At 40.9% G+C, this 26,718-nt stretch overlaps 1 protein-coding gene across 1 annotated transcript in view; it reads right to left on the bottom strand.

Moving 5' to 3' along the window:
* CPD (carboxypeptidase D) overlaps positions 1-26,718 on the bottom strand; it is a 60,344-nt gene that overhangs the window by 22,761 nt on the left and 10,865 nt on the right. Inside the window, exons 3-7 of the mRNA XM_063450014.1 lie at positions 12,109-12,251; positions 7,316-7,485; positions 5,906-6,267; positions 5,357-5,548; positions 4,235-4,402 (exon numbers count right to left, since the gene is read on the bottom strand). Of these exons, the coding sequence (XP_063306084.1) occupies positions 4,235-4,402; positions 5,357-5,548; positions 5,906-6,267; positions 7,316-7,485; positions 12,109-12,251 (1,035 nt within the window). The remainder of the gene's footprint in view (positions 1-4,234; positions 4,403-5,356; positions 5,549-5,905; positions 6,268-7,315; positions 7,486-12,108; positions 12,252-26,718) is intronic.

The raw sequence follows: 26,718 nt of genomic DNA, 5'->3' as shown, positions 1-26,718 counted from the left end.
GGTTTGCTCCGCGGTGTCTTCTGGGTCCTGGGCCCCGGTCTGCGGTTAGTCCCCCCCTTGTAGCTCGGTTGTGATCTCGAGGGGGCTCCCCGCTGATGCTTGGGTGTCGCAGGCTTAAGGGTAGGGAGTAGCACCCGATGCCCTCCGCTGGGTACCTCGTGGTGGTATGTACACCCGTGGCTGCATTCTGACTTCCAACCGCTGCCAGAAGGAGGTGAAGATTTGATTGAGTCGCTGCTCAGTTTCCAGCCAGGCAAGTTGTGCGCAGGTTGTGTGGGCTGTATCCGCCATTTTAGGAGGCTGTTTGGCGGGAATTGCCGGTCTCTTTGTAGTAGTCGCTTTCCCATCGCTTTGTAAGGGTATCTTACGGGGGTAGACCGGGATGACCCCCACCGGCCCAGAGGGGGGGGGGAACTGGGGCTCATGGCTGGAAGCTTTGTCGGTCGTGGCATAAGGAGATTGGCCGTCTCTCCAGTACCCGCCATTCAGGTAGGCCTCACCTTCGTGTCGGGTGAACGGGGTTCGATATGCCGCATGGTTGGTATCTACATGTACCCCCTGGTGTCACTGCACACTGGGTGGCACTTAAAAAGTCGGCTTTTTGGCCGTGGATCGCAGGAGCTAATGCATTTAGCGTCTTCTCTGTTCCACGGTCAGGCCCCGCCCCCATAGGCCTTATTTTTGAATTGCAACTTAGTTCATACTTCCTCTGATGGTTAATTAATTTGGTCAACTTGTGATGTCTGAGGGAGGATCAAAATACTTTTTAAATCTCACCACGAGTGAAACAAATTATAAATTCAGTGTTCCAAGGGGAAAAAATAAAATACCATTTGTCTACTTCTTTAGGAGCTGTGACAACAAATGGAAAGAAGTAGACAAATGGTATTTTGTGGAAAACCTCCCCAAACCACTAGCACTTTAAGTCGGAACATATTTGAGTGCATGAATTCTCGCTTGTTCAGTGAGCAGACATACAATAACTAAAACCCCACCTAACCTGTACTGAAATCCTTATGACATTTCATCTATAAATTGTGCTAGAAAAACAGCCAGCAAATGTATATATATTTTTTTATATAAATATCAAAGACCCTCCCTCCAGGCAGGCAGAGTCTTGGCTGTATGAGAACACACCTACTGACTGTTTTCCGTAGTGGCTTCTACGGTATTCTGCACGCATACGTAGCCTGCATCATAAATGCAGCCAGCATCAACCATGAAGACCAGGCACATGCTGTGATTACAAGGTCTATTAATGGACTTACTTGCAAATGGTTCTTAGATGCTATGTATACAGCATGTATACTTGCTAATGTACTACTCTTACTTTTCTGAGCTCCCCCAGCTTTCCCCTACGACATACAAGTCCTCCCCCCACTCCTGGGGACTCCATTCAATCTCCTAATGTACAGGCAATGAAGTCAGCAAAAAGATTAGCTGGCATTGTGAAAGCCACCTGAGGCTTCCCCATAGAGCTATGGCTAAGAAGAGGCTGCATGCACACAACAGTGGGCTAATGGTGATGCTGGAAAGTATGGTAAGGAGGAGAATAGCCTAAAACAAAACGCTTGTGCTCCCGTACAAGACATAGAAAAAAAGAAACCGTTTCATTAGGTATTTATGTTAAGAATTATATTTGTCTCTTGTTTTACAATGGACAACAGGTGCACTTTAAAAATAAATAACTTTGGTTCATACACACATAGCTATACACATTCATTCCCACAAACTGATATCATATTTCTTGCACATATTATCCACTGTCCAAGTACGTAATAGAAGCAATGTGATTTATCCACTATCACATATTTTACAGGTATTTGGGCTGGGTCCATGTACCGTATATACTCGAGTATAAGCCGACCCGAATATAAGCCGAGGCCCCTAATTTTACCCCAAAAAACTGGGAAAACTTATTGACTCGAGTATAAGACTAGGGTGGGAAATGCAGCAGCTGCTGGTAAATTTCTAAATAAAATTAGATCCTTAAAAAATTATATTAATTGAATATTTATTTACAGTGTGTGTATATGAGTGCAGTGTGTGTGTATATGAGTGCAGTGTGTGTGTATATGAGTGCAGTGTGTGTGTATGAGAATGCTGTTTATGAATGCAGTGTGTTTATGAATGCAGTGTGTTTATGAATGCAGTGTGTTTATGAATGCAGTGTGTTTATGAATGCAGTGTGTTTATGAATGCAGTGTGTTTATGAATGCAGTGTGTGTATGAATGCAGTGTGTATGAGTGCAGTGTGTATGAGTGCAGTGTGTATGAGTGCAGTGTGTATGAGTGCAGTGTGTATGAGTGCAGTGTGTATGAGTGCAGTGTGTATGAGTGCAGTGTGTATGAGTGCAGTGTGTATGAGTGCAGTGTGTATGAGTGCAGTGTGTGTGTGTATGAGTGCAGTGTGTGTGTATGAGTGCAGTGTGTGTGTATGAGTGCAGTGTGTGTGTATGAGTGCAGTGTGTGTGTATGAGTGCAGTGTGTGTGTATGAGTGCAGTGTGTGTGTATGAGTGCAGTGTGTGTGTATGAGTGCAGTGTGTGTGTATGAGTGCAGTGTGTGTGTATGAGTGCAGTGTGTGTGTATGAGTGCAGTGTGTGTGTATGAGTGCAGTGTGTGTGTATGAGTGCAGTGTGTGTGTATGAGAGCAGTGTGTGTATGAGAGCAGTGTGTGTGTATGAGAATGCTGTGTGTATGAGAATGCTGTGTGTATGAGAATGCTGTGTGTATGAGAATGCTGTGTGTATGAGAATGCTGTGTGTATGAGTGCTGTGTGTATGAGTGCTGTGTGTATGAGTGCTGTGTGTATGAGAATGCTGTGTGTATGAGTGCTGTGTGTATGAGTGCTGTGTGTATGAGTGCTGTGTGTATGAGTGCTGTGTGTATGAGTGCTGTGTGTATGAGTGCTGTGTGTATGAGTGCTGTGTGTATGAGTGCTGTGTGTATGAGTGCTGTGTGTATGAGTGCTGTGTGTATGAGTGCTGTGTGTATGAGTGCTGTGTGTATGAGTGCTGTGTGTGTGTATGAATGCAGTGTGTGTGTGAATGCAGTGTGTGTGCATGAATGCAGTGTGTGTGCATGAATGCAGTGTGTGTGCATGAATGCAGTGTGTGTGCATGAATGCAGTGTGTGTGCATGAATGCAGTGTGTGTGCATGAATGCAGTGTGTGTGCATGAATGCAGTGTGTGTGCATGAATGCAGTGTGTGTGCATGAATGCAGTGTGTGTGCATGAATGCAGTGTGTGTGCATGAATGCAGTGTGTGTGCATGAATGCAGTGTGTGTGCATGAATGCAGTGTGTGTGCATGAATGCAGTGTGTGTGCATGAATGCAGTGTGTGTGCATGAATGCAGTGTGTGTGCATGAATGCAGTGTGTGTGCATGAATGCAGTGTGTGTGCATGAATGCAGTGTGTGTGCATGAATGCAGTGTGTGTGCGTATGAGTGCAGTGTGTGTATGTGTGTGTAATGCAGAGCGTGATGCAGAGCCTTGGTGGGGGGGTGGGCATTTTTATTTTTTAATTATTATTTTAATTTTTTTTTGTTTTATTACATTTTTTTATTATTATTATTTTATTTTATTATAATTTTTTATTTTATTTTTTTATTATTATTAATATATATATATATACACACATTTTTTCGTCCCCCCTCCCTGCTTGCTAGCTGGCCAGGGAGGGGGGCTCTCCTTCCCTGGTGGTCCAGTGGATGGGCACTGTGTAGGAGGGGGCTGTGGGGGCTGCAGAGAGATGTTACTTACCTTTCCTGCAGCTCCTGTCAGCTCTCTCCTCCTCCGCCGGTCCGTTCAGCACCTCGGTCAGCTCCCAGTGTAAATCTCGCGAGAGCCGCGGCTCTCGCGAGATTTACACTGTGAGCTGACAGAAGAGCTGAACGGACCGGCGGAGGAGGAGAGAGCTGACAGGAGCTGCAGGAAAGGTAAGTTACATCTCTCTGCAGCCCCCACAGCCCCAGTCTGTATTATGGCAATGTAAATTGCCATAATACAGACAATTGACTCGAGTATAAGCCGAGTTGGGGTTTTTCAGCACAAAAAATGTGCTGAAAAACTCTGCTTATACTCGAGTATATACGGTAATTAGAAACCAGACTAAACCGTCAAGACGTAGTTTAATGTAATTATATTAAATCACACAAATAAGATTTCCAACATCTACAGGATAAGGCTTATCCTTATCGGGAGGGGAAAGCAACGGATTATATAACATACCTCCATGTAGATTAGCAGACAGGACAAATGGGTAAGTTTTTAGCCAACTCATTACAGCTAAGGTCTCTGGTTGCGGAGGATCGGTTATCTGGAAAAACTGGTCCGGGAAGTTACGATTTAGATCATAATTGTTACTATTGTTCCTGCCTAGAACACCATCACGGTCTCCTAAAAGAAAAAGAACAAAACAGACATAATTGTCAATAATTAGTTTATAACCCTACTGTAACCAGATAACTCTAATTCCAAGGTAATTGCAACCCTCTTTGTGTTTAGAGGAGGTGTGGTTGGTTCAGGGAACAAGCATTAATTGTTGTGAAAGACATGGCTGACCTTACGAAGAAAGAGGGGGAATGTTACAGAAGATGCATTCATTCTTTAACCTTAATAATAAATATACTGCCTGCGAGAGGGTATTAATGGCAGTCTGTGGATGTGCAGTGGTGCAATTGTATATCAAAGCATAATAAAGTGTTCATTATAAAAAATATCAGCCATTTTCTTTAAACATAGTAACTGCTGTTATCTAAAGGAGAACGTGGGAAGTCCAGCACAGAGATCCTGGTTTTGCCTAAACAGTACCTCTGAATACTGCCAGAATCATGACAACATTTCATCCCTGGGTCCAAGCTTGGGTCCTCTTAAGGGTCAGCTGACTAGTTTTAACTGTATACAGTCAATCAATGCATTATAGTCAACTCACTTTGGCCTTGTCTTTAAAAAAAAAATTTAAAAAATCCTGCATTACTTTCACTGGACAATTCCACCTGTTGGAATTGCAAAAATATCTGAACTCATCGTCATTTAAACTTTTTTAACCAGAGTACTTTAACTCCTGCTACCTTGGACAACCCCAGCACTTCATTATTCCACTTTGACATATTCTAAATCCTGTTGCCCTAACGTCATCTTTGCCTCCAACTGATCAATTCTGCCTATTACAACTCATGTAGACTTTATTCTCCCATCACTCTGAATCACTTTGAATTGTCTTTCCATTATTTTTTTTATATTCCAGTTGACAGTTACTGCACCCTAGATCAAGGCACTAGAGAAGAAATATTAAATCCACATTTAGGTGTTGCCATGAGAGAATTGGGAAATTAAGGGCACTTGTAATACCTTCTTGTGACTTTTCATAACCATCAGGATTCATGGATGGCATTATGTGGATTCTGGTACTATCAACTAGCTGTGTAATCTCAGGATCTGTTCCGTAGTTTTTGCAAAGGTACTCAATAAGATTCAAAAGTAACTCTCGTCCAACCACCTCGTTGCCATGCATGTTTCCAATGTACTTGAATTCTGGTTCACCTTTAGAAAAAAAGAGAATCACGGAGTTAAAATACGTACATACTGACTTGTTTAGCACTACACGAGTTAAGCATAAAAATCAATTAGAGATTTTAGCCGTATTAGTTCAGTGATGCAGATGTAAAAAAACAGATAAAAAAAAAATAAAAAAAGGTATAACAAGATACAAATTGTATCTGTTTTTTACATATGCATAAAAATCAATAATCTGAATACATGTTCTAACATTGCCTGATAACTATAGAATTTACCAAGTGTGAAATTACAAGTGACCTAATCGTAAAATATATACCAATTAAATAAATAAGTAGAAATACTCTTCAACTAATGGGCACAAAGACTAAGAAGATCTGATACCTGGCTCATGGACTCCTGGATTATCAGATATCTCCATCACATAAAGCTCCCTGGAGTCCACAGACTTGCCCACAGAGTACAGGTGTGTAATATTAGGGTATTCATTGTTGTATCTTCGTAAGAAGATCTCCATGTCAGGATAGTGATGATGCCGGAACTCCTGGGGCTGAGTCAGTTGATGATGGGGTGGGACATTTCCCGTTTTCTCTGGAACAGAAAGTTCAGTGGCAGATCTTGGGCTAGATGTAGTTTTCTGGGGGTCATCAGATACTGCAATGGACACTGTGGGATGTAGAAGAAAATCAAGGACAGTGGCTGGTCCTTCTATTACTTCAACATCACTAATAGTGAGTGGTTCATAACTGGAAGTAGGATAAAAAAAAAATTTAAAGTTAAATTTTTTAAACGTTAGTACTATCAAATGTAACTTCACAATCAATTCTATTCTTTCAGACAAGTTTATATTAAAAGAACACTATAGTCACCTAAACAACTTTAGCTTAATGAAGTAGTTTTAGTGTATAGATCATGCCTCTCGGGTTTTACTGCTCAATTCACTGCCATTTAGGAGTTAAATCACTTTGTTTGTTTTTGCAGCCCTCCCTGGCTATGATTGACACAGCCTGCATGGGAAAAAAAAAAAACTGGTTTCACTTTCTATCATATGTAATTTATCTTAAACAATTGTATCTCTTGCTCTATAAATTGAACTTTAATCACATACAGGAGGCTCTTGCAGGGTCTATCAAGCTATTAACATAGCAGGGGATAAGAACAACTAAATTGAACATAACTTGCAACAAAGGAAGGATAAACTTTAGATGACTCTTTACAAGAAGTGTTTAGGAAGGCTGTACAAGTCACATGCAGGGAGGTGTGACTAGGGTTCATAAACAAAGGGATTTAACTCCTAAATGGCAGCAGAGAATTGAGCAATGAGGCTGCAGCGGCATGTTCTATACCCCAAAACTGCTTCATTAAGCTAAAGTTGTTTTGGTGACTATAGTGTCTCTAACATTTCAACAAGCAATTGCTAAAAAGAATTAGATGTGTTACATTTGAGAAACATTTTAACCTCATTGCTTCTAAAGAGAGATTTTATAAGGTGCTTTTCTTCTGGTCAGATGCAAAGCTCTTCTGTTTTAACTTTAAACTTGAAATCTTTTCAGTTATATTTTAATTTATGCTATGCTATAGCAATAAGCATTGACGCATTCTTCAGTGACTATGGACAACTATTGTAAGGGTTGCAATACACGGTTTAATATTTTGGAAATATGGAAGATAGAACAGGCATATATTGGAATCTTTTGTGAATAGACTACTTTTCTCCAGTAGAAACTGTAGCAAACAAGGAATGCAGAATGCACATACAGTTCCCGTTGAGGATGATGAAAAAGGTGTACTGACCCAGTGGCTATAGCAGTAATGTTGTACTTCCCAGGAGCGAGCAATCGTTGGAAGTTCCCCAATATGCCAGCTGTGATGTTATGTTCAATCCCAGCAACTGAGATAGTGGCATTCTCAAGACCCTTTTGGCTAACAGAGTCCCTTACATATCCTTTGGCACCAATGTGTACCTAAAGGCATAAAAAAAAAAAAAAAAAAGAGAAAAATTAATGTGTATTCCAAAAACAAAAGTGGAAATCTATCAGAGTTTACACATTATACTTTTGCTAGGAATCTCTTAAAATTACTTGGCCTATTCAAGGTCCAATAACTCCGTTAGTTAGTTTGCGATAAATATATTGCACTATCCACTTCCTATTCTTAAAAGTATAGGTGTAACATAAAACACAGATGGAAATAATCATATTTCACAAGACAAGATTTAATTTGTGATAAACATAAATACAACATTGTTATACAAAAATTGAACAGCACAATGCAAGGAGAGAAAGTCTTGAATTCGACCTTGCACAAGGTCTGAATAATCAGAAAAATATTCCATTGGTGAAACTAATGTTCAGCACCAGAGAATTGAAATAAAACCAAACACTGTTTTAAAGGTTTATAGGTAGCAAAAATAAATAAATATATATAATTTATTTTTTATTTTTTTATAAGGTTACTTTATGAAAAATGTATTATTGCATACATTCATAAACACAAACAAGCATATACAGGGTTCTGTAAACCCTTTGCTGCCAAGAGGTGTAACCCCACGCATAGTCACTGGGGAGTCATTAGCCATCCCGTAAAAAGAGTTCCGGGCTGGTTAATGTCAACCCTGTGTATTTTAATATATGCAGTTTCTAAGCATATAATGTAATTAATTGGCTGAGAATGATAAGCTGACAATCTCAGCCAATAAATGGCAACGAGATCAGCATCCGGTTTATGCAGATGTTGTTCACCCAGCGCCAGAGCAAACCAGGTGCAAGGGGGGACCCAGGAAAGAGGGCAAGCCATGCTACCCAGTAGGCTGTAGAGGTTATGATGCTTGGAGTAACTCTTTAATGGAACACTAGACACTACAACCAATTAATCTCATTGAAGTGGCTGTGATGCCTGGAGTCCCCTGGTACCAACTCTCCATTCAGTGTTAAACTGCTTTTCAATGGGGTAATACTGAAACAGGGTCACCAGCAGCAGGTCTGTCTCTCCCTCCCCCCCCCCTCCCCCCCCCCCCCGACATGTGGTAAGGCTGAAACTACCATCTTCCTTTTATTTATTTTTCAACTTGTCCCAAAGTAAACAACAGAGGAAGGTTGAGGTTGCTATTAAGAGCGGTTAAATAAAGCAGAGGAATGCTGTTCGCTGCCAAATTCTATAGGTCAAATATTTACTTATTTGAAGAACTGAATATTTACAGTGAAATATTCATTACCCATGCCATTTCACCCTCAGATTGTAGCCTTTGTTTCCACTTTTGAGACACACGCGCGCATACACACTGATACATACAAACTTGTCAGTGAGTATCCTTGTGCATCTGTGAATGTACATCTGTGTGAATTTGTATGTGTATCTGTGCCTGCAATGCATATCTGTGTATCTCTTTGCAGTTGCTGCTTGCAGTTTGTTGTATTGTATGTATGTAAGTGGGGAGCTGATTGTGGTCTTGCTGCGTGCATTGTGTTTACAGTGTGGCTGTGTTGTATGTGTGAGGGGTGATTTTGTGAGTATTAGGGAGACTGTGGCAGGGTGGTTGTGACCGAGTGAGTTTGACCTGACAATGCTACTTTGGCAATGTGACTGTGGTAAGTGTGGACAGTGACTGACATGAAGACTGTGTTTGAGGGGGTGGTGGTGATGTAAAACGGTGACTGTGTGGGGGAGATGTGACAGGGTGTATATATGTGTGTGGGAGGTGATGTGACAGGGTGTATGTGTGTGCATATGGTGTGATATAAGAATGAGTGCATGTGTTTGGGGAGGTGTGACACGATAACGGTATGGGGGGAAGGGGTGGTGATGTAACCAGGTGACTGTGTGGGGATGATGTAACAAGGTGACTATGTGTGGGGGGTGATGTTACAGGGTGTCTGTGCATGTGTGTGTGGGGTGAAGTGACATGGTTTCTGTATGTGTGTGTTTAAGGGGTAGAGATGTGACAAGGTGTCTGTATGTGTGTTAAGGGGTGGTGATCTGACAGACTGTGTGGGTGTCTACGGGGGTGATGTTACAGGGTTTGTGTGTGTGTGAATATGTGACAGATAGCATGTGTGGGGGAGGGTGGTTAGATTGTATGTTATTTAGGTACTTAATTTGGACACGGAAAGCTAAAACAAACAAAAACAACCTCCCGCCAAAAATAAAAATAAAATAAAAAAAACAAACACAGAAAACAGGCAAGTAACAAGCCCCGTTACAATACTGAAACCCAGACCGGATAAATGGCTCCATACACAATTTATGCAGTGGGAAGTTTTACATTAAACTTCAGAAATCCACTGCCTTTATACAACATGCGGTTATAATGACTATGTATTTCTAGAGTAAGAAAGTAGATCTGGACTAAACATAACATCCTGTATGTAATGTGTGGGCAGTTTGTATATTTTATGGCTACAACAATGATTCATGAATCCAATATCCTTGGGTGAATCAGAGGATCATGGCTTCATGGAAATGCTAGTTTGACGTAAGATAATTGTTTACTTGCCTTTGCTGATCTCCCATAATGTAGTATTGGCGGAAAGCTTAAAGACATCTCATTTCAAAATCATTGACCTTCATATGGAGTTCACAACACCCCCTTTTGCTGATATCCCCTCTCCTGGTTCTGGGAAGGTTTTCCCTGAGATTTGTTTATTGCTGGGATTTGCCTCCATTCAGTTACAGAAGCATTACAGAGGTTGGGCAATATGGTATGCTGGCAACTGTTTGGCAGTAGAAACCCATTTCATCAAGCTCCCAATGAACGTGGATTTTGGTACAGAGGGGATTGGGAACTCAAAAGAGAGCATTCCTAGAGAACACATATGCATATAAAGGAAATACATACTGCACATTTCAGCACTCAAAAAGATTTGTGTTGAGGCAATTACCTAAGGTAGAAATTTGGTGAACTAGCATGTTGGCCGAGCTGGTTCTAGAGTTTGATATGCGAGGCTATTTTCTCTTTTAGCAAACAAAATTAAAGTAAACCTCTAAGCATAACAACGTATAGTCCTTGCATAAGTTATCTTGCAAGAACATATCCCCTCCTTGTTTCTCTGCATAATGCATATAGGTGAAGAAAACAAAATGTGAAATATAAATTGAGCTACGGAGAACTTTCACTTATTTGGAGTTTACACTGCTGAATAAAACAGTGAAAATCCCTTCTAATGTGTGTTCAGACAAGGCAAAGCCAGGCCAAACATGGCAAATGAAAAGGAGAAATAGAATCCATTTCATTTCTCGGTTTCTCTGTATGCTTTCTTTATGCCGACTGGCAGGTACGAAGGACAGATTATAATGATTGGCAGGAAGCAGAGATGCCCAGTTGCAAGATATGGTGTTGTGGATTTCTACATTTAATTTTATATTTTTAAACCGCACTATTACAGATTGTATAAAAATAGAGAAACATAATGTTTAAAATGCTGTACTGAAGCCACACTATGCTGGCACAATGAATTGACTCAAGTAACAATAAAGACCTTCATGCAAGTTGATACATGTGTCAGTGACTGTCCACTACTTAGGGGTCAACATAATTGAATATTTCATTTAATAACCAATTGTGATTACGGTAGGCAAGCCTCAAATTTCATATATTATTATGCTTTCCCTTTTGTTAAACTAAACATATTATAGCACCTAAAAAAAACAAAAAGTGTAGGCATGCAGGCCAGATTTCCAGCAGATGTAACAGGTGGGTCAAGTTCTTTAACAAGAAAAAAATCTTGGAATCCAAAGGAAAGTGTCAACTTGACAATCGCACCTTTGTGTGACGTGGAAGGTAGTTTTCTCAGCTTCTAGCAGCATTTAACTCTAGACAGGAGAGGGTTTACCCAAAAAATTAACTGAATGAGGTCAGCCTATCACGGCACTGCCGAAAGGGATAAGCTCACCTCCAGCCCATCAATTATCGTGCTGGATCATCCGCCAAAAATAAATAAAAAATAATAACTTCTTAAGTCAAACACTTTCACACAGGGTCCTCCAGAACAGCAAACCACGTAACACCTCAATAGTTTGTAATAAAAATATTTAGCTTTGTTCTTCCACCAGATCCCAAAGATATAGTGAAAATAGCAAGCTGGGGATATCAGGAAAATAGAAAGGACAATACGTTTTGTACCTCGAAGGGCAATTTATCAAAAGTTTTAGGGTTTTTTTTCCTCACTTTTCCCCAACTCCTTGTCCTTAACAGATTAATTATATTTGTTCCGTGCATCCATTTAATAATATCTGGGATGATATAATTAGTTTCTAATAAAAGCCTGGTTTAATTGACACATGGTTTACAATCTCTCCCTCCACCCCATACTCTCAATACAGTATGTCAGTTATTTAAGAAACTTTCAAACTGCTTCTGAATAAGCGCTGCGGAATAAGCTGGCGCTATATAAATACCAATAATAATAATAATAACGCTTATGCACAGAGGGATGCAATCAACAAAGAGGTCACAATATACATCTTTATGCAAATAAGTTACATGCAAAAATGCATTGAAGACCTACAAAACTAAGTAGAAATACCAATTTCACACAAAACTGAAACTGCACAATTGGTAGTGAGAAGTTTTTTTTTTTGTTTTTTTTTACCATTTCCATGAACTTTATCAGACTTTCCCGATTATTCTCCCATTCATCACGAAGTTCCGAAGCCATGGGATATTTGCAGCATGATAACTCAAAGGTCACTTCAAAGCAGTTCCCCCAAATGTAATTGTAATCCTGCATCCCACCTGTAGCAAAATATAAATGAAACCATTAGAACTAAGACTCAAACCTTGTCATTATTGATCTGGTAGCAACAAAACACCAAAGAATACCTTAATGAGCAAATAAACGTTTACCAACAACTATTCAACCATCATATCTCCCACATTAGCCATTTCTTTTCATCTTTAGACTTATTCAATCTATGCTTCTTACCGGCTTTGACTAAGATTTCTCCTTTGCATTGACATACATTCTGTCTTTCTGATGTGTGCATGTACTCTTAAAGGGACGCTTCAAGCATGAAAACAACATTAGCCCAACCAATCTGTTTAATTTACTGCCATTTAGGAGTTAAATCACTTTGATTATACAACACAAGCCACACACTTCCTGACAAAGATTATATTTTAATTTTTTTTAAAGGGATACTAGATTCACAATTTTAAGCAGTTTTGGGGTATAGATCATGCCCCTGCAGTTTCACTGCCCAATTCTCTACCATTTAGGAGTTAAAGGAACACGCCGGTCACCATAACAATTTAATCGAAATGAAACTGCTACAGTGCATGGAGTCTCCAGATACTTTTACCTTAAGAGGTTAAACTTTTCTCTAACGATTTGACCCCAAAGACTGCCTCCAGCTTCAGATCTCTAACTACTGCCAAATTCACCAAAGTAGTGAAAGTAAAGTGTGCTTTTAAAGTTCCTTAACCCCTTCAGGATCTCATGATGTTGCATACGGTCAGGCAGTTCAGGGCTTTAAATTCCAAAGACGACATGGCACATCAGGCTTTAACGTAACAGCAACTTTAGACCCTGCAAGTACCAGAGATATCTGGGGCTAAACTTAGTGGCTGAAAAGCTATGTGCTAGTCTCAAAGTGAGTGTTTAACAATAAAAGGGGTCTATTATGAATTATATTTCTTTAGCTGCACTTGTGTAAATTATAAGCAAAATAAAGGAGCGGGGGAAATAGTGTAACGCTCTATTTAGATTTTTACGGTTTATTCATACTTAAAGGAACACAAACATTTATTCCTGACCCTAAAAACACCATCTGCCCCACTAAATATGGTAAAATCTTGCTTGTATTCCAGTCTGCTGCTGCTGGCTCTGCCCCTGATCTGACTACTTGGCTGACATCATCAGAAGTGTTGAACAAAAAAAACAATCACAATGTTTCACATAGGAAAGCATTGGATTGGCTGAGACTGTCAATTAGGCAGCACAAGCCAAACACAGCCCTGGCCAATCGGCATCTACTCATAGAAATGCATTCAATGAATGCATCTCTATGAGGAAAGTTCAGTGTCTCCATGCAGAGGATGGAAGCACCTATTATACCCATCTGAGGAGTGGCCAGTGGAGTTATCCCTAAGCTGTAATGTAAACATTGCATTTTCTCTGACAAAAAAACTGTGTTTACTGCAAAACGCCTGCAGAGAATGATTATACTCACCAGAACAAATACAATGAAAAGTAGTTGCTCTGGTGACTATATATTTCCCTTAAATGTTGTGTAGGGATCGACCGATATTGATTTTTTAGAGCCGATACCGATATTCTGTGAACTTTCAGGCCGATAGCCGATTTAATTTGCCGATATTCTGTACATTTACCATTTTGGAAAATAAAAACTATTTCTAAAGGTAAATGCACAACATATACATGCCACGTCTAGTGGATGCAGTGTGTTTAGACAGGGGAGCTGTGTGTGTTTGTGTAGTGTGTGTATAGTGGATGCAGTGTGTGTGTAGTGTGTGTGTGTTGTGGATGCAGTGTGTGTTTGTGTAATGTGTGTTGTGGATGCAATGTGTGTTTGTGTAGTGGATGCAGTGTGTATTTGTCTAGTGTGTGTAGTGGATGCAGTGTGCATTTGTCTAGTGTGTATATAGTGAAAGCAGAGTGTGTGGGTAGTGTGCGTGAAGTGAATGTTGTATATACTAAATGCAAAGTGTGTTTGTGTAGTGTGTGTATATAATGAATGCAGAGTGTGTGTGTGTCTGTGTAGTGTGTATAGTGAATGTAGTGTGTGTATATAATGCAGAGTGTGTGTATATAATGCAGCATGTTTGTGTAGTGTGCATGATATAAACACACTATGCAAACACACTGCATTATATACACACACACTATGCAAACACACTGCATTATATACACACACACTATGCAAACACACTGCATTATATACACACACACACTGCATTATATAAACACACTACACAAACACACTGCATTATATAAACACACACTATGCAAACACACTGCATTATATACACACACTGCATTCTATACACACTACACACACTGCATTCTATAAACACACTACACAAACACACACTGCATTATATACACAGTGTGTTTGTGTAGTGTATGTGTATATAATGGAGTGTGTGTGTATACTGCAGTGTGTTTGTATAGTGTGTGTATATAATGCAGTGTGTTTGTGCAGTGTGCATTATATAAACACACTACACAAACACACTGCATTATATACACACACTATACAAACACTGCATTATATACACACACTATACAAACACACACACTCCATTATATACACAGTGTGTTTGTGTAGTGTATGTGTATATAATGGAGTGTGTGTATGAGGGGGCATTTTTTATTCAATTATTATTTTGTTATATTTAAATTATTATTTATTTTTGTTGTCCCCCCTCCCTGCTTGTTGCCTGGCCAGGGAGGGGGGATATAGCAGTCCCTGGTGGTCCAGTGGCATTGGCTGAGATGTGGGGGGGGGGGGCGGGCAGCAAGCGTTTACTCACCTCCAAACAGCTCCTCCAGCTCCCCAGTGTAAGTCTCGCGGCAACGCTCTGACGGCCACGGGTCTCGCGAGATTTACACTGGGGAGCTGGAGTTGCTGCTTGGAGGTGAGTAAACGCTTGCTGCCCGCCCCCCCAGGACCGCCAGGCTTGTAATGAGCCTGGCGGTCCTCGAAGATATTATCGGCAATATCGGTAGCTATATTGGCCGATACCGATATTGCCGAAAATACCGAATATCGGCCGATTATATCGGTAAAACCGATAATCGGTCGATCCCTAATGTTGTGTTATGTACATAGTATATTAGAAGAAACATATGTGCCCTAATAAAATAAAATCTTATAATATGAATTGGTGCAATTAAACAGAAAGTGTTCCTTTTGGCAGAATGAATACCAAATAAAAGTGAAAAACGGCATTAGTCACCAACACAAAAAAGTCTTTGCCCTTAAAGGAACACTATAGTGCTTAACTAGTTAGGTGACCGTCCCTCCTCCGATCACATGAGAAATGTGCTTATTCACTTTTTTTCCCCCTATGCTGTGCCGACTGGCCCTGCCTCCATTTCTGAGATCATCAATTTCCCATAGGAAAGCATTAAGAAGCGTTTGCATATGCGCAGAAAGACCCTGCATTGTGCCAATCAGCATCTTCTCATAGAGATGCATCAAATAAATGCATCTCTATGGGGAACGATCAGCACCTCCATGCAGATCAGCAAAGACCCTTGGTGCCCGGTAAGGACCCAAGTAGGTGAGCAAAACAGCTTGCCCCATTAATAGGGAATGGGGCCAGGGTACTCTTCACATCATACCCACTACAGCAAAACAAACAACACAGCCACAGAACAAATATACCTTGTTTCCACTGCTAACAATGACCATAATTCAAAGCCGAAAAAAACCCACAATGGTTTCCAAAGATGTTTACAAATGTACTACATATGAAGCAAGCTCATTGTTGTAATTTGGGAAAGCATTGTAGCTAAAAGAAGATGTAATGAAATAGTTTTTTTTCCTGTGTTTTCGTAGCTGAAATTTTTGATGAGATCATATGACAGGGTTTAACAAATGCAAGCGGTTTTGTATAGAGTGTGAGTGATGGCAAATAAGATCCAATTGATTAACCTATACTGACTAGAGATGTGCCTTGGGCTGCATAAACAAAGTGATTTAATTCCTAAATGTCAGAGAATTGAGTAGAGAGACTGCAGAGGCATGATATATACATCAAAACTGCTTAATTAAGCTAAAGGTGGTTTGGTGCCTATAGTGTCCCCATTATAGTCACCTGAACAACTTTAGCTTAATGAAGCAGTTTTGGTGTATAGATCATGCCTCTGCAGTCTCTCTGCTCAATTATCTGCCATTTAGGAATTAAATCCCTTTGTTTATGAACCCTAGTCACACCTCCCTGCATGTGACTTGCACAGCCTTCCATAAACACTTCCTGTAAAGAGAGCCCTATTTAGGCTTTCTTTATTGCAAGTTCTGTTTAATTAAGATTTCCATATCCCCTGCTATGCTAATAGCTTGCTAGACCCTGCAAGAGCCTCCTGTATGTGATTAAAGTTCAATTTATAGAGCAAGAGATACAATTGTTTAAGATAAATTACATCTGTTTGAAAGTGAAACCAGTTTGGTTTTTTTTCATGCATGTTCTGTCAATCATAGCGAGGGGAGGTGTGGCTAGGGCTGCATATACAGAAACAAAGTGATTTAACTCCTAAATGACAGTGAATTGAGCCGTGAAATTGCAGGGGAATGATCTATACACTAAAACTGCTTTATTTAGCTAAAGTAATTTAGGTGACTATAGTGTTCCTTTAAGACTTAAGGACCCATGACATGTGTGACATGTCATGATTCCCTTTTATTCCAGAAGTTTGGCCCTTAAGGGGTTAAGCCTTTATTACTTCTACAGAAGTGAGTGACAGTTCCTAAATCCTTTAATTCCAGTGAACACTGTTGAAGTATTTACTGGGGAGAAACATGCAGCCGGAGTATTAAAAAACATTTCACTTAATTAAATTCCACGTGTAGGAGGTGCCATTTAGTATCTGGATTCACAAACTTGAATATTTGTATTTTTGAGATATTTTGCTAAATTGTGTTTATAAATTGAATTGGTGGTGACTATTATAGATCAAATCAAATGTTTGATCATCTTTGTATATCTTCCCCTTTCCAAATTAATAAGTATATGCGTGCACGCTTCCTAGAAAGTCATTCACACCAGACAAGTTTCAGGTTCATGAAAAACTTCTGGAATCTTTATTCCAAGGGGTGGGACCCACTTTATAAAGCAGAAATACGTCATATGCATAGTCACAGATAACACAAAGTATACATTCAACAATTGGTTAACAGTCTAAGGGGTCTTCCCTGACACCATCCCACTGGGCGCGAGTCCAACATCGTCACATAACATGACGTGGCAAGTTCTTGAGAGATAGCCGTTACTTGAACAAAGGAGGCGGAGGAGGGGTTAGAAAGGGAAGCAGTGCCAGGAGGCCCATGGGCACTCTTCAACCATTAGGGAGTTAAACTGTTCTCAAAAATACCCATTCCTGAAGAACAGAAAACGGAGGTAGAGAAGATGAGGAACAAAGGATAAACCCTGGGAACCAAGCGGGAAACCCAGGGACACGAATGGAGATGGACGCAAGGACCCCATCGACCACCATTGGGGAAGGGGGGGGTGTTTCGGTGGGGGCCCGGGCCGGGGATGGAGACCCTCGGGTACCTCCTCCCCCCCTCCATATGGCCTTGGTCCCTGAACTCCTAGCCAGGAACGTTCACATACCCTAGCGCGACCAACTCCAGCTCTGCCCCCACCACAGGAACCCCTCGCAACAACGAGCCGACACACACTACTCCCACACGTGCCCTCAGCCAAAGCTCAGAGACTCAAATGCCACACACCAGGGGAGAAACGGGGCCCGACCCCGAACAACCCTGATGCCCACCAATATCCCATCACACACTCAAACAAGGGACGGCTCTCCCTAACACAAGGAGAAATACGACAAGAATACCCAGGACATCTCCACATAGCCACATCAGCCGCCCTGCCAACCCACTAACAGCACACACATCCCTGGTACAGGGAGCAACCTCAAACAGGGACACGAAAGAATAATGAAAAGGGAGACAAAGAGGTCTATAAGCAAGCAAACACACGACTAGAGACGACTAACTGAAGTAAATAGCGTGATAGGCAATACAACAGCTTCTGACAGAGAATATACATGACGCCAGAAGAAACATGTGAAAAGGGAGTCTAGGACGCTCTAGAGGCACTACACACTAGGAGAGACAACAAGAGAGGCCAAGCCAGAGAATGGGAAGCAACCCCCAGACAAGAAAAGAGATACGAGCACACCAAAAACAGACACAGCCCAAAAACCTCACTACCCCGTTGAGCATGTAAAGAGCCGAGACACTGACGATCACCTGAGACCCCTAAACAAACAAATGGTGCTCTCCCTACACAACCCCCTAGAAACCAAGACCACAGAGAAGCTATGCATAACACTCCTGGGAATGTGAAACCTTCTCCAATGACACGCTACTACAAAAGAACATAACGATACAATAATGACATGTTCCTCTACCTAACGATTAACGTTGGACTACTATGTTTTATGAAAATTCTGTAATAACTTAAGACATACTTAAACATGTTTGAAAAATATTCATACACTCTTAATAAAAACCCTTGGAATGAAAAAAAAAAACTGTTCTCGAACGGTTTTACCCCAAAGGTTTCCTCCAGCACTAATCTCCCAGTCCCCCAGACGGCTTCTGAATCTGAATTACAGGAAGCGTGGAGTGTAACCAGGCAGGCATACCACCACTGACTGACTAGAATGGTCAGCTGACCCTCTAAGCCAGGCTTCCCCAAACGCCAGCCCTCCAGATGTTGCTGAACTACAACTCCCATGATTCTATGAATGAAATAGGCTGAGAATCATGGGAGGTGTAGTTCAGCAACATTTGGAGGGCCGGAGTTTGGGGAACTTTCATTTGGCGGTATTGTTATTTTGTGTATATGCTGTGGTGCTTTGCTGCTTTTAATTTTGGCCATTATTGCAGTACCATAACACGCTGTATTTTATACATATATCTGCCTATTTTTGTCCTATATTATTAATATTTTAATATAATATTTCATCAATTAATAAACCCTTATTTACTCTTGAATTCGTGGAGTCTGGGTCTTCAACTGAAAATTATCGAAAGCCTGAATAGGCACCCGAGAGCGAAGTACATAGAGCCTAAGAGGCTCAATCCTTGTGAGTTCAATCCTCATGATACAATTGTTTGTTTTTACCTATATGGAAAACACTATGTATGTCTCATTTGTTTTACAGATGTAACCACCATATCTATATCTGCAATAGGTGGTATATCCTTTTTACTCTGTATATTTTTCCAAGTGGGTGTGAATTATTTTAATTGTTTCACTTTACCTTTAGGTGTTAAGGGATTACACCTTTCTGTCACACTTACTTTTATTGTCTATTTTAAGTTGGAAGCGCCTACACAACTATACACCTTGTGTATATTTTGTTTGCCGGAGTTTGGGGAAGCCTGCTCTAAGCCAACCAGTAGTAAACTATTCTAAAAAAAAAAAAAAAAAAAAAATCATTTCTCTGGACCAACTTTCTATAGATTCAGTGAAGTCCAAATGTGGCAAATTCAATTGATTGGACAGGATTTGGAAAGACACACATCTGTGTATTCACAGCTGTAAATGCATAACAGAGCAAAAACCAAGCTGTGATGTCAAATAAAGTGTCTGCAGAGCTCAAAGGCAGGGTTGTATCGAGCCACAGATCTGGCAGGGGGCAACAAAACAATATTTTATTTTTTTGTGGAAATGATCTGCCTTGAAAGTTTCCAAGAGTAGAGTGGCCTCCATAATTCTTAAATGGAAGAAATTGTACAACAACTTCGACTCTTTCTAGAGTCGGCTGCAATGCCAAACTGGGCAATCTATGGAAGTAGGGTCTTTTTAAAAAAGGTGACCAAGAACCACCTATTTTGCCTATGGCAGAGTGGCTAAAACGAGAGCTTCTCCTCACTGCAAGGCACATGAAATCCAGTTTGGAATTTGCAAAAAAAAACACCTACACAACATTTTGAGAAACAAGACTCTGATCCGATGAAACAAAGATTGAACGGTTTCAAAGTGTCATGTCTTGAGAAAACCAGGCACTGCCCATTTGCGTAACACCATCTGAAGGTATAGCGCGATCCACCAAATGTTCCTATACAACATGACAAAGCTTTAGAAGATCGGCTGAGATAAATTGCAAAAACTACGCATATCCAGGTGTTCAAAGCTTGTCGCATTATACCAAAAAAAAAAAAAAAAAAATAAAGCATTAAGCTGGTAATCACTTTGAAATGTGTTTCAAATAAGTATTGAGGTAAAGGAACACTATAGTCACCTAAATTACTTTAGCTAAATAAAGCAGTTTTAGTGTATAGATCATTCCCCTGCAATTTCACTGCTCAATTCACTGTCATTTAGGAGTTAAATCATTTTGTTTCTGTTTATGCAGCCCTAGCCACACCTCCCCTGGCTATGATTGACAGAGCCTGCATAAAAAAAAAACTGGTTTCACTTTCAAACAGATGTAAGTTACCGTATATACTCGAGTATAAGCCGACCCGAATATAAGCCGAGGCCCCTAATTTTATCCCAAAAAACTGGGAAAACTTATTGACTCGAGTATAAGACTAGGGTGGGAAATGCAGCAGCTACTGGTAAATTTCTAAATAAAATTAGATCCTAAAAAAAATATATTAATTGAATATTTATTTACAGTGTGTGTATAATGAATGCAGTGTGTGCGTATGTGTGTGTGTATGAGTGCAGCGTGTGTGTATGAGTGCAGAGTGTGTGTATGAGTGCAGAGTGTGTGTATGAGTGCAGTGTGTGTGTGCATGAATGCAGTGTGTGAATGCAGTGTGTGCAGGGCCGGTGCAAGGATATTTGCCGCCGTAGGCAAAAAAAATTTTGCCGCCCCCTCCCCCCCCATATGTCCTGACTTCCCCTCCTCCTCCCTCAGTGGTCCTTACCTCCCCACCCCCGTGTTCCTTCACTCCCCCCCCCCCCAGTGGTCCTGATTCACCCCTCCCCTAGTGGTCCTTACTTCCCCTTCTCCCTCCCATAGTGTTCCTTATCCCCCCCATCCCTCCCATAGTGGTCCATATACCCCCCCCTCCCTCCCATAATGGTCCTTATATCCCACCCCCTCCCATAGTGGTCCTTATACCCCCACCCCCTCCCATAGTGGTCCTTATACCCCCCCTCCCTCCCATAGTGGTCCTTATACCCCCCCTCCCTCCCATAGTGGTCCTTATACCCCCCCTCCCTCCCATAGTGGTCCTTATACCCCCCTCCCTCCCATAGTGGTCCTTATACCCCCCCTCCCTCCCATAGTGGTCCTTATACCCCCCCTCCCTCCCATAGTGGTCCTTATACCCCCCCTCCCTCCCATAGTGGTCCTTATACCCCCCCTCCCTCCCATAGTGGTCCTTATACCACCCCCCTCCCTCCCATAGTGGTCCTTATACCCCCCCCTCCCTCCCATAGTGGTCCTTATACCCCCCCCCTCCCTCCCATAGTGGTCCTTATACCCCCCCCCCTCCCTCCCATAGTGGTCCTTATACCCCCCCCCTCCCTCCCATAGTGGTCCTTATACCCCCCCCCTCCCTCCCATAGTGGTCCTTATACCCCCCCCCTCCCTCCCATAGTGGTCCTTATACCCCCCTCCCTCCCATAGTGGTCCTTATCCCCCCCTCCCTCCCATAGTGGTCCTTATCCCCCCCTCCCTCCCATAGTGGTCCTTATCCCCCCCTCCCTCCCATAGTGGTCCTTATCCCCCCCTCCCTCCCATAGTGGTCCTTATCCCCCCCTCCCTCCCATAGTGGTCCTTATCCCCCCCTCCCTCCCATAGTGGTCCTTATACCCCCCCTCCCTCCCATAGCGGTCCTTATACCCCCCTCCCTCCCATAGTGGTCCTTAACCCACCCCCTCCCTCCCATAGTGGTCCTTAACCCACCCCCTCCCTCCCATAGTGGTCCTTATACCCCCCACCCCCTCCCTCCCATAGTGGTCCTTATACCCCCCCCCCCCTCCCATAATGGTCCTTATACCCCTTTTTTTTATTATTAATTTTTTTTATTATTTTATTTATATTTTATTTTTTTCGTCCCCCCTCCCTGCTTGATATATGGCAGGGAGGGGGGCTCTCCTTCCCTGGTGGTCCAGTGGCAGTTCAGTGGGGGGGAGAGGGGGGGCTGGCAGAGCTGTAACTTACCTTTCCTGCAGCTCCTGTCAGCTCTCTCCTCCTCTGCGCCGTCCGTTCTGCTCTTCTGTCAGCTCCCAGTGTAAATCTCGCAAGAGCCGCGACTTACACTGGGAGCTGACCGAGGTGCTGAACGGACGGCGCGGAGGAGGAGAGAGCTGACAGGAGCTGCAGGAAAGGTAAGTTACAGCTCTGCCAGCCCCCCTCTCCCCCCAGTCTGTATTATGGCAATGCAAATTGCCATAATACAGACTCTGACTCGAGTATAAGCCGAGTTGGGGTTTTTCAGCCCAAAACATGGGCTGAAAAACTCGGCTTATACGGTACCTTAAATAATTGTATCTCGATCTCTAAATTGAACTTTAATCACATTCAGGAGGCTCTTGTAGGGTCTAGCAAGCTATTAACATAGCAGGGGATAAGAAAATCTTAATTAAACAGAACTTGCAATAAAGAAAGCCTAAATAGGGCTCTCTTTACAGGAAGTGTTTATGGAAGGCTGTGCAAGTCACATGCAGGGAGGTGTGACTAGGGTTCATAAACAAAGGGATTTAACTCCTAAATGGCAGAAGATTGAGCAGTGAGGCTGCAGGGGCATGTTCTATACACCAAAACTGCTTCATTAAGCTAAAGTTGTTCATGTGACTAGTGTGCCTTTAAGAGTCTGAATAATTACGTACATTTTTTTTGGTTTAATGTAGTTGCAATGGTGTCAAAAATCTGTTTTGCTTTGTCTTATTGGAATATTAATTGATATGAAAATGCACAATAATAACAAAAGGTTACAATATAAAAATGTGACTAATTATTGGATGTGACTACTGTCTGAATGCAATGCATAAGCATATATATTAAAATTTTTCTCTTCAAAACAGTTAATTCTCTGGGGCCCAAAACTTCCTAGCATGTAATTAAGAATTGAAAAGCTTAAGACGGTGTTTTCTTTGGCAGGCTCCAACATCTCCACATTTATTTTCATGTTTGAATTGGAAGAGTCACTGTTCATTAGTAATTGTGCCCTTGAAATGTTCTGTGCTATGTTTTACAGGTTATAACAGTACCCAAAAAACATATCGGATATTTGTTAAAATAGCAGCTAGAATTTCACCTGCCTCTTTCAGCTTAACTATTAAAAAGTAACACTCCAATCACCAAAAACACTACAGCTCAATGTAGTGGTTATGGTGCCAGAAGTGCCCTGACACCAAATATTGTAAGGAGTGAAAACATTTTTAGAATGAATAGAGTGTCTACCTGGAATCCACCAGGCACAACTCCTGACCCTGCCTTAGAAGAAACTTTCATTAGTTCTCCTAAGCAAAGTCCTACAGTGCATTCTATAGTTATGGTGTTTTGGGCGTTCCTTTAATTTTGTAAACACACAAATGCTTAACAAGCCTTTCCAACTTGTAAGTCAGCCTTAAACACTGGATGTGTAATGTCATATGTATAAGTGTACAATTCGGAATGGATTCTTTTGCAACACGAAATGACCCATACACAAGGTAATGGTGAGTAATGTATTGCAGACAAATACACAGATACCACTGACTCTCCTTCTTACAGGATCTTGAAGAGACTCTTGACACGACACATGGCAAGCACGATTTATCAATGCACAGAAAAAACAGTTCTCTTGACAGCTACTTTAGGTTAAATAAACATTCCAGGTTGAAGTGGATTTGAACAAATGACAAATTCAGCCAAACAAGAGTTTCCTAGTAAAATGTGTGACCACTAAAGACATGCGGCAAATTTTACATGGCATGAATGATTCTCTCGTAACATTGACCATATACAAGTGTGATGACACAACTGTGTGTGTTTGGTTTCTCTAGTGGCGTCGAAACAATGCTTTAATGTGGAAATCTATGAAGCATACACAGTAGCAGCGTTGATTGCCTTAATTCCATTGGAAGACCTTGAATCAGTACAATGCAAGAAAATACCATGTAAATTGCAGGATTTATATGTTTTTATTTCATAGAAATTCTGGACAAAGTAAAGCATGCATATTTGCAAGGCCAAGTGCAATAGATGGTCAATATACAAATAATTAGCTTTAATTCCAGGCTGGGTAATGACACTGTCAGAGGTGTAGTTATGCACCCGCCAGCAAAGTTCTTTAACTCTGTGTGCTAAGTTTCTGAAATGCTGTATGTATAGACAGCATCATGAACACTGGAAATAACTGAAGTGGTCATGGTAATTTATTTACTTTAAGATAGGTAAATAGTTAGTGTTCGTTCAAATAAATTTAACAAGAGGAAAAAAATTGAATCATAAAATCATACTTTATCCACCCATTATGTACACCAAGGTTTCTGAAAGTTCACTGCTTTTCGATCAGACCATGCAAAGTTTGCTACATCATTATTTACCAGATTTACAAAGAAAGGCCGTATATACACAAGGTTTACTCATAAGCCAAATGGCCGCAGATACATTATAGGTGTGTAAAGAGAAAATAGGCTATAGGAACTCAACATGCTTGATTCGATGTCTAGTGTGACAGATTGGCAGTCATTGAATAATTATTGACAACTCAAAATACATAACAAAAGAGAAGGTTTGTAGCTCTCCAATACCTCACTGTATCATTTCCCATTTTTGGAGGAATGAGTTCTCCCACATATCTATTTACTCCCCTTACTCTTTTAATCATGGTCTACGCTTTCATTACTTAATATTCTTTGTTTTTTTCCCTCGTTTTGTATTCTTTTTATATTTCTTTCATATTTTAACATTGGACTCCATGTGATGGCAACAATTCCACGCATTTGTTCATGCGTCACTAGATTGTAGGCATGGCTACTGCATAAGTGCAGCAGTCCTTTTACTTACCGTATGTATCAAATTCTCGTTAGTATCTCTTTAACAAAGGTGAATTGATTAACTCATTCTAATTAAAACCTCTCACATTCAACTAAGGAAATGTAATTTATGCACTTTTTTGCTATTGTAAATTGTTCATTGTATGTTCATCGTCCACTGCCAAGAAAAAGTATTTGACACAGGAATTCTATTCATTCTGAGATTAAACAGATTTGTAACTCTGTAAGAACAGAGTTTAAAAAAAAAAAAACACAACAGGAACATGTCTGCACTAAAGTTGACCACTTTTTTAAAATAATATGTTAAATATCTAGTATATTTATGAAACAGCACTGTGATTTTAATTGCTAAATTTTTGCAATATATTAAAAAGGAACGTTCAAAGAAGCACCAAACCACTACAGGGTGCTGAAGTCATTATGATGCAAGGAGTGTCCTGGCACTGCACCATGGTAAGTAGTCAAACCAGCAGTGCAGGGCTTAGCTCACTGGCTGTGGGTGGCCAGCCAGAAAGAATCTTACAGCTCTCCGGGCTGTTGAGACGAGAAAGGTGCCCAGCAGACCTCAAACCGTTCTATAAATTATTTGATTACTTAGAGTGGGGGGAGGGGGGGAGGGGTCATAAGGCAATTTCTGGCACCATTATTCCTACAAAAGAGGAGAGGTAGAAAATCTCCAACATACCATGGTTAAAAATAAGCATGTATGTAAAGAAACCATTTGAAAGGAACACTATAGTGGTAAATATATTTGTATAGTGTACCTCTGCCCCCACTTCCAGCCCTGCCAGTAGCAAATAAAGGGTTAATAACTTTCTCTCAGATTTAACTGATTACAGGGCCAATTTCCCTCAGCGCTGGGTCATGCTTCTCATCTGCCGATGTCATGGCGATTCAGGAATTTAAAATCGCACGATGAAGTGGTCTGGATGCCTATAGTGTCCCTTTAACTCATACTATTAAATGCATTTTAATGGGTGGGGAAATTATTTTCAATAATATTTAAAAAACTCAAGCTGGATACAACTACGTGACCCTCTAGCATTAAGAGAAGATTCTAAGCAGGCAGGCCAAATTCATTAAATATGGAAAAACATACTGCTGCTGATCATTAGTGATAACAATTAGACATTGACTTGATGACATCAATGGTGAAACATGTTCAAAGCTTATCAAACTGTTTACAAAGGGTTGTCCCATTTGAGCACCCCATCCGTCTTGTTTTGTGTTTTTCCAGGATATCCTGTATTATTTATATCACTGTAACCTATTTTATCATATGACCAACCATCCAAAGTCAAAGAGCAAATAGTGATGTATCTCAGTATGTGAGCAATGAAAACTAAATCAAACAAGAAAAGTGACAGATGGCATAGCTCCTGTATCATCTTGCCAAAAGGAATAACACTGCAGATAAACAACTGTGCACATACTGTAGCAGACTGCTTTTGCTCTATATATCAATATCTTTCTGGCTTACAGAAACAAGTACACATAGCATATTACATACTCCTGAAATTAGAGTGATTGGTGTAGTTTTGCAGCCCCA

The sequence above is a fragment of the Pelobates fuscus genome, chromosome 1, assembly GCF_036172605.1.
Source record: "Pelobates fuscus isolate aPelFus1 chromosome 1, aPelFus1.pri, whole genome shotgun sequence".
Taxonomy (NCBI): Eukaryota; Metazoa; Chordata; class Amphibia; order Anura; family Pelobatidae; genus Pelobates; species Pelobates fuscus.
Note: the sequence above shows the minus strand (reverse complement) of the source record. Positions and strands in the feature narration are given on the sequence as shown.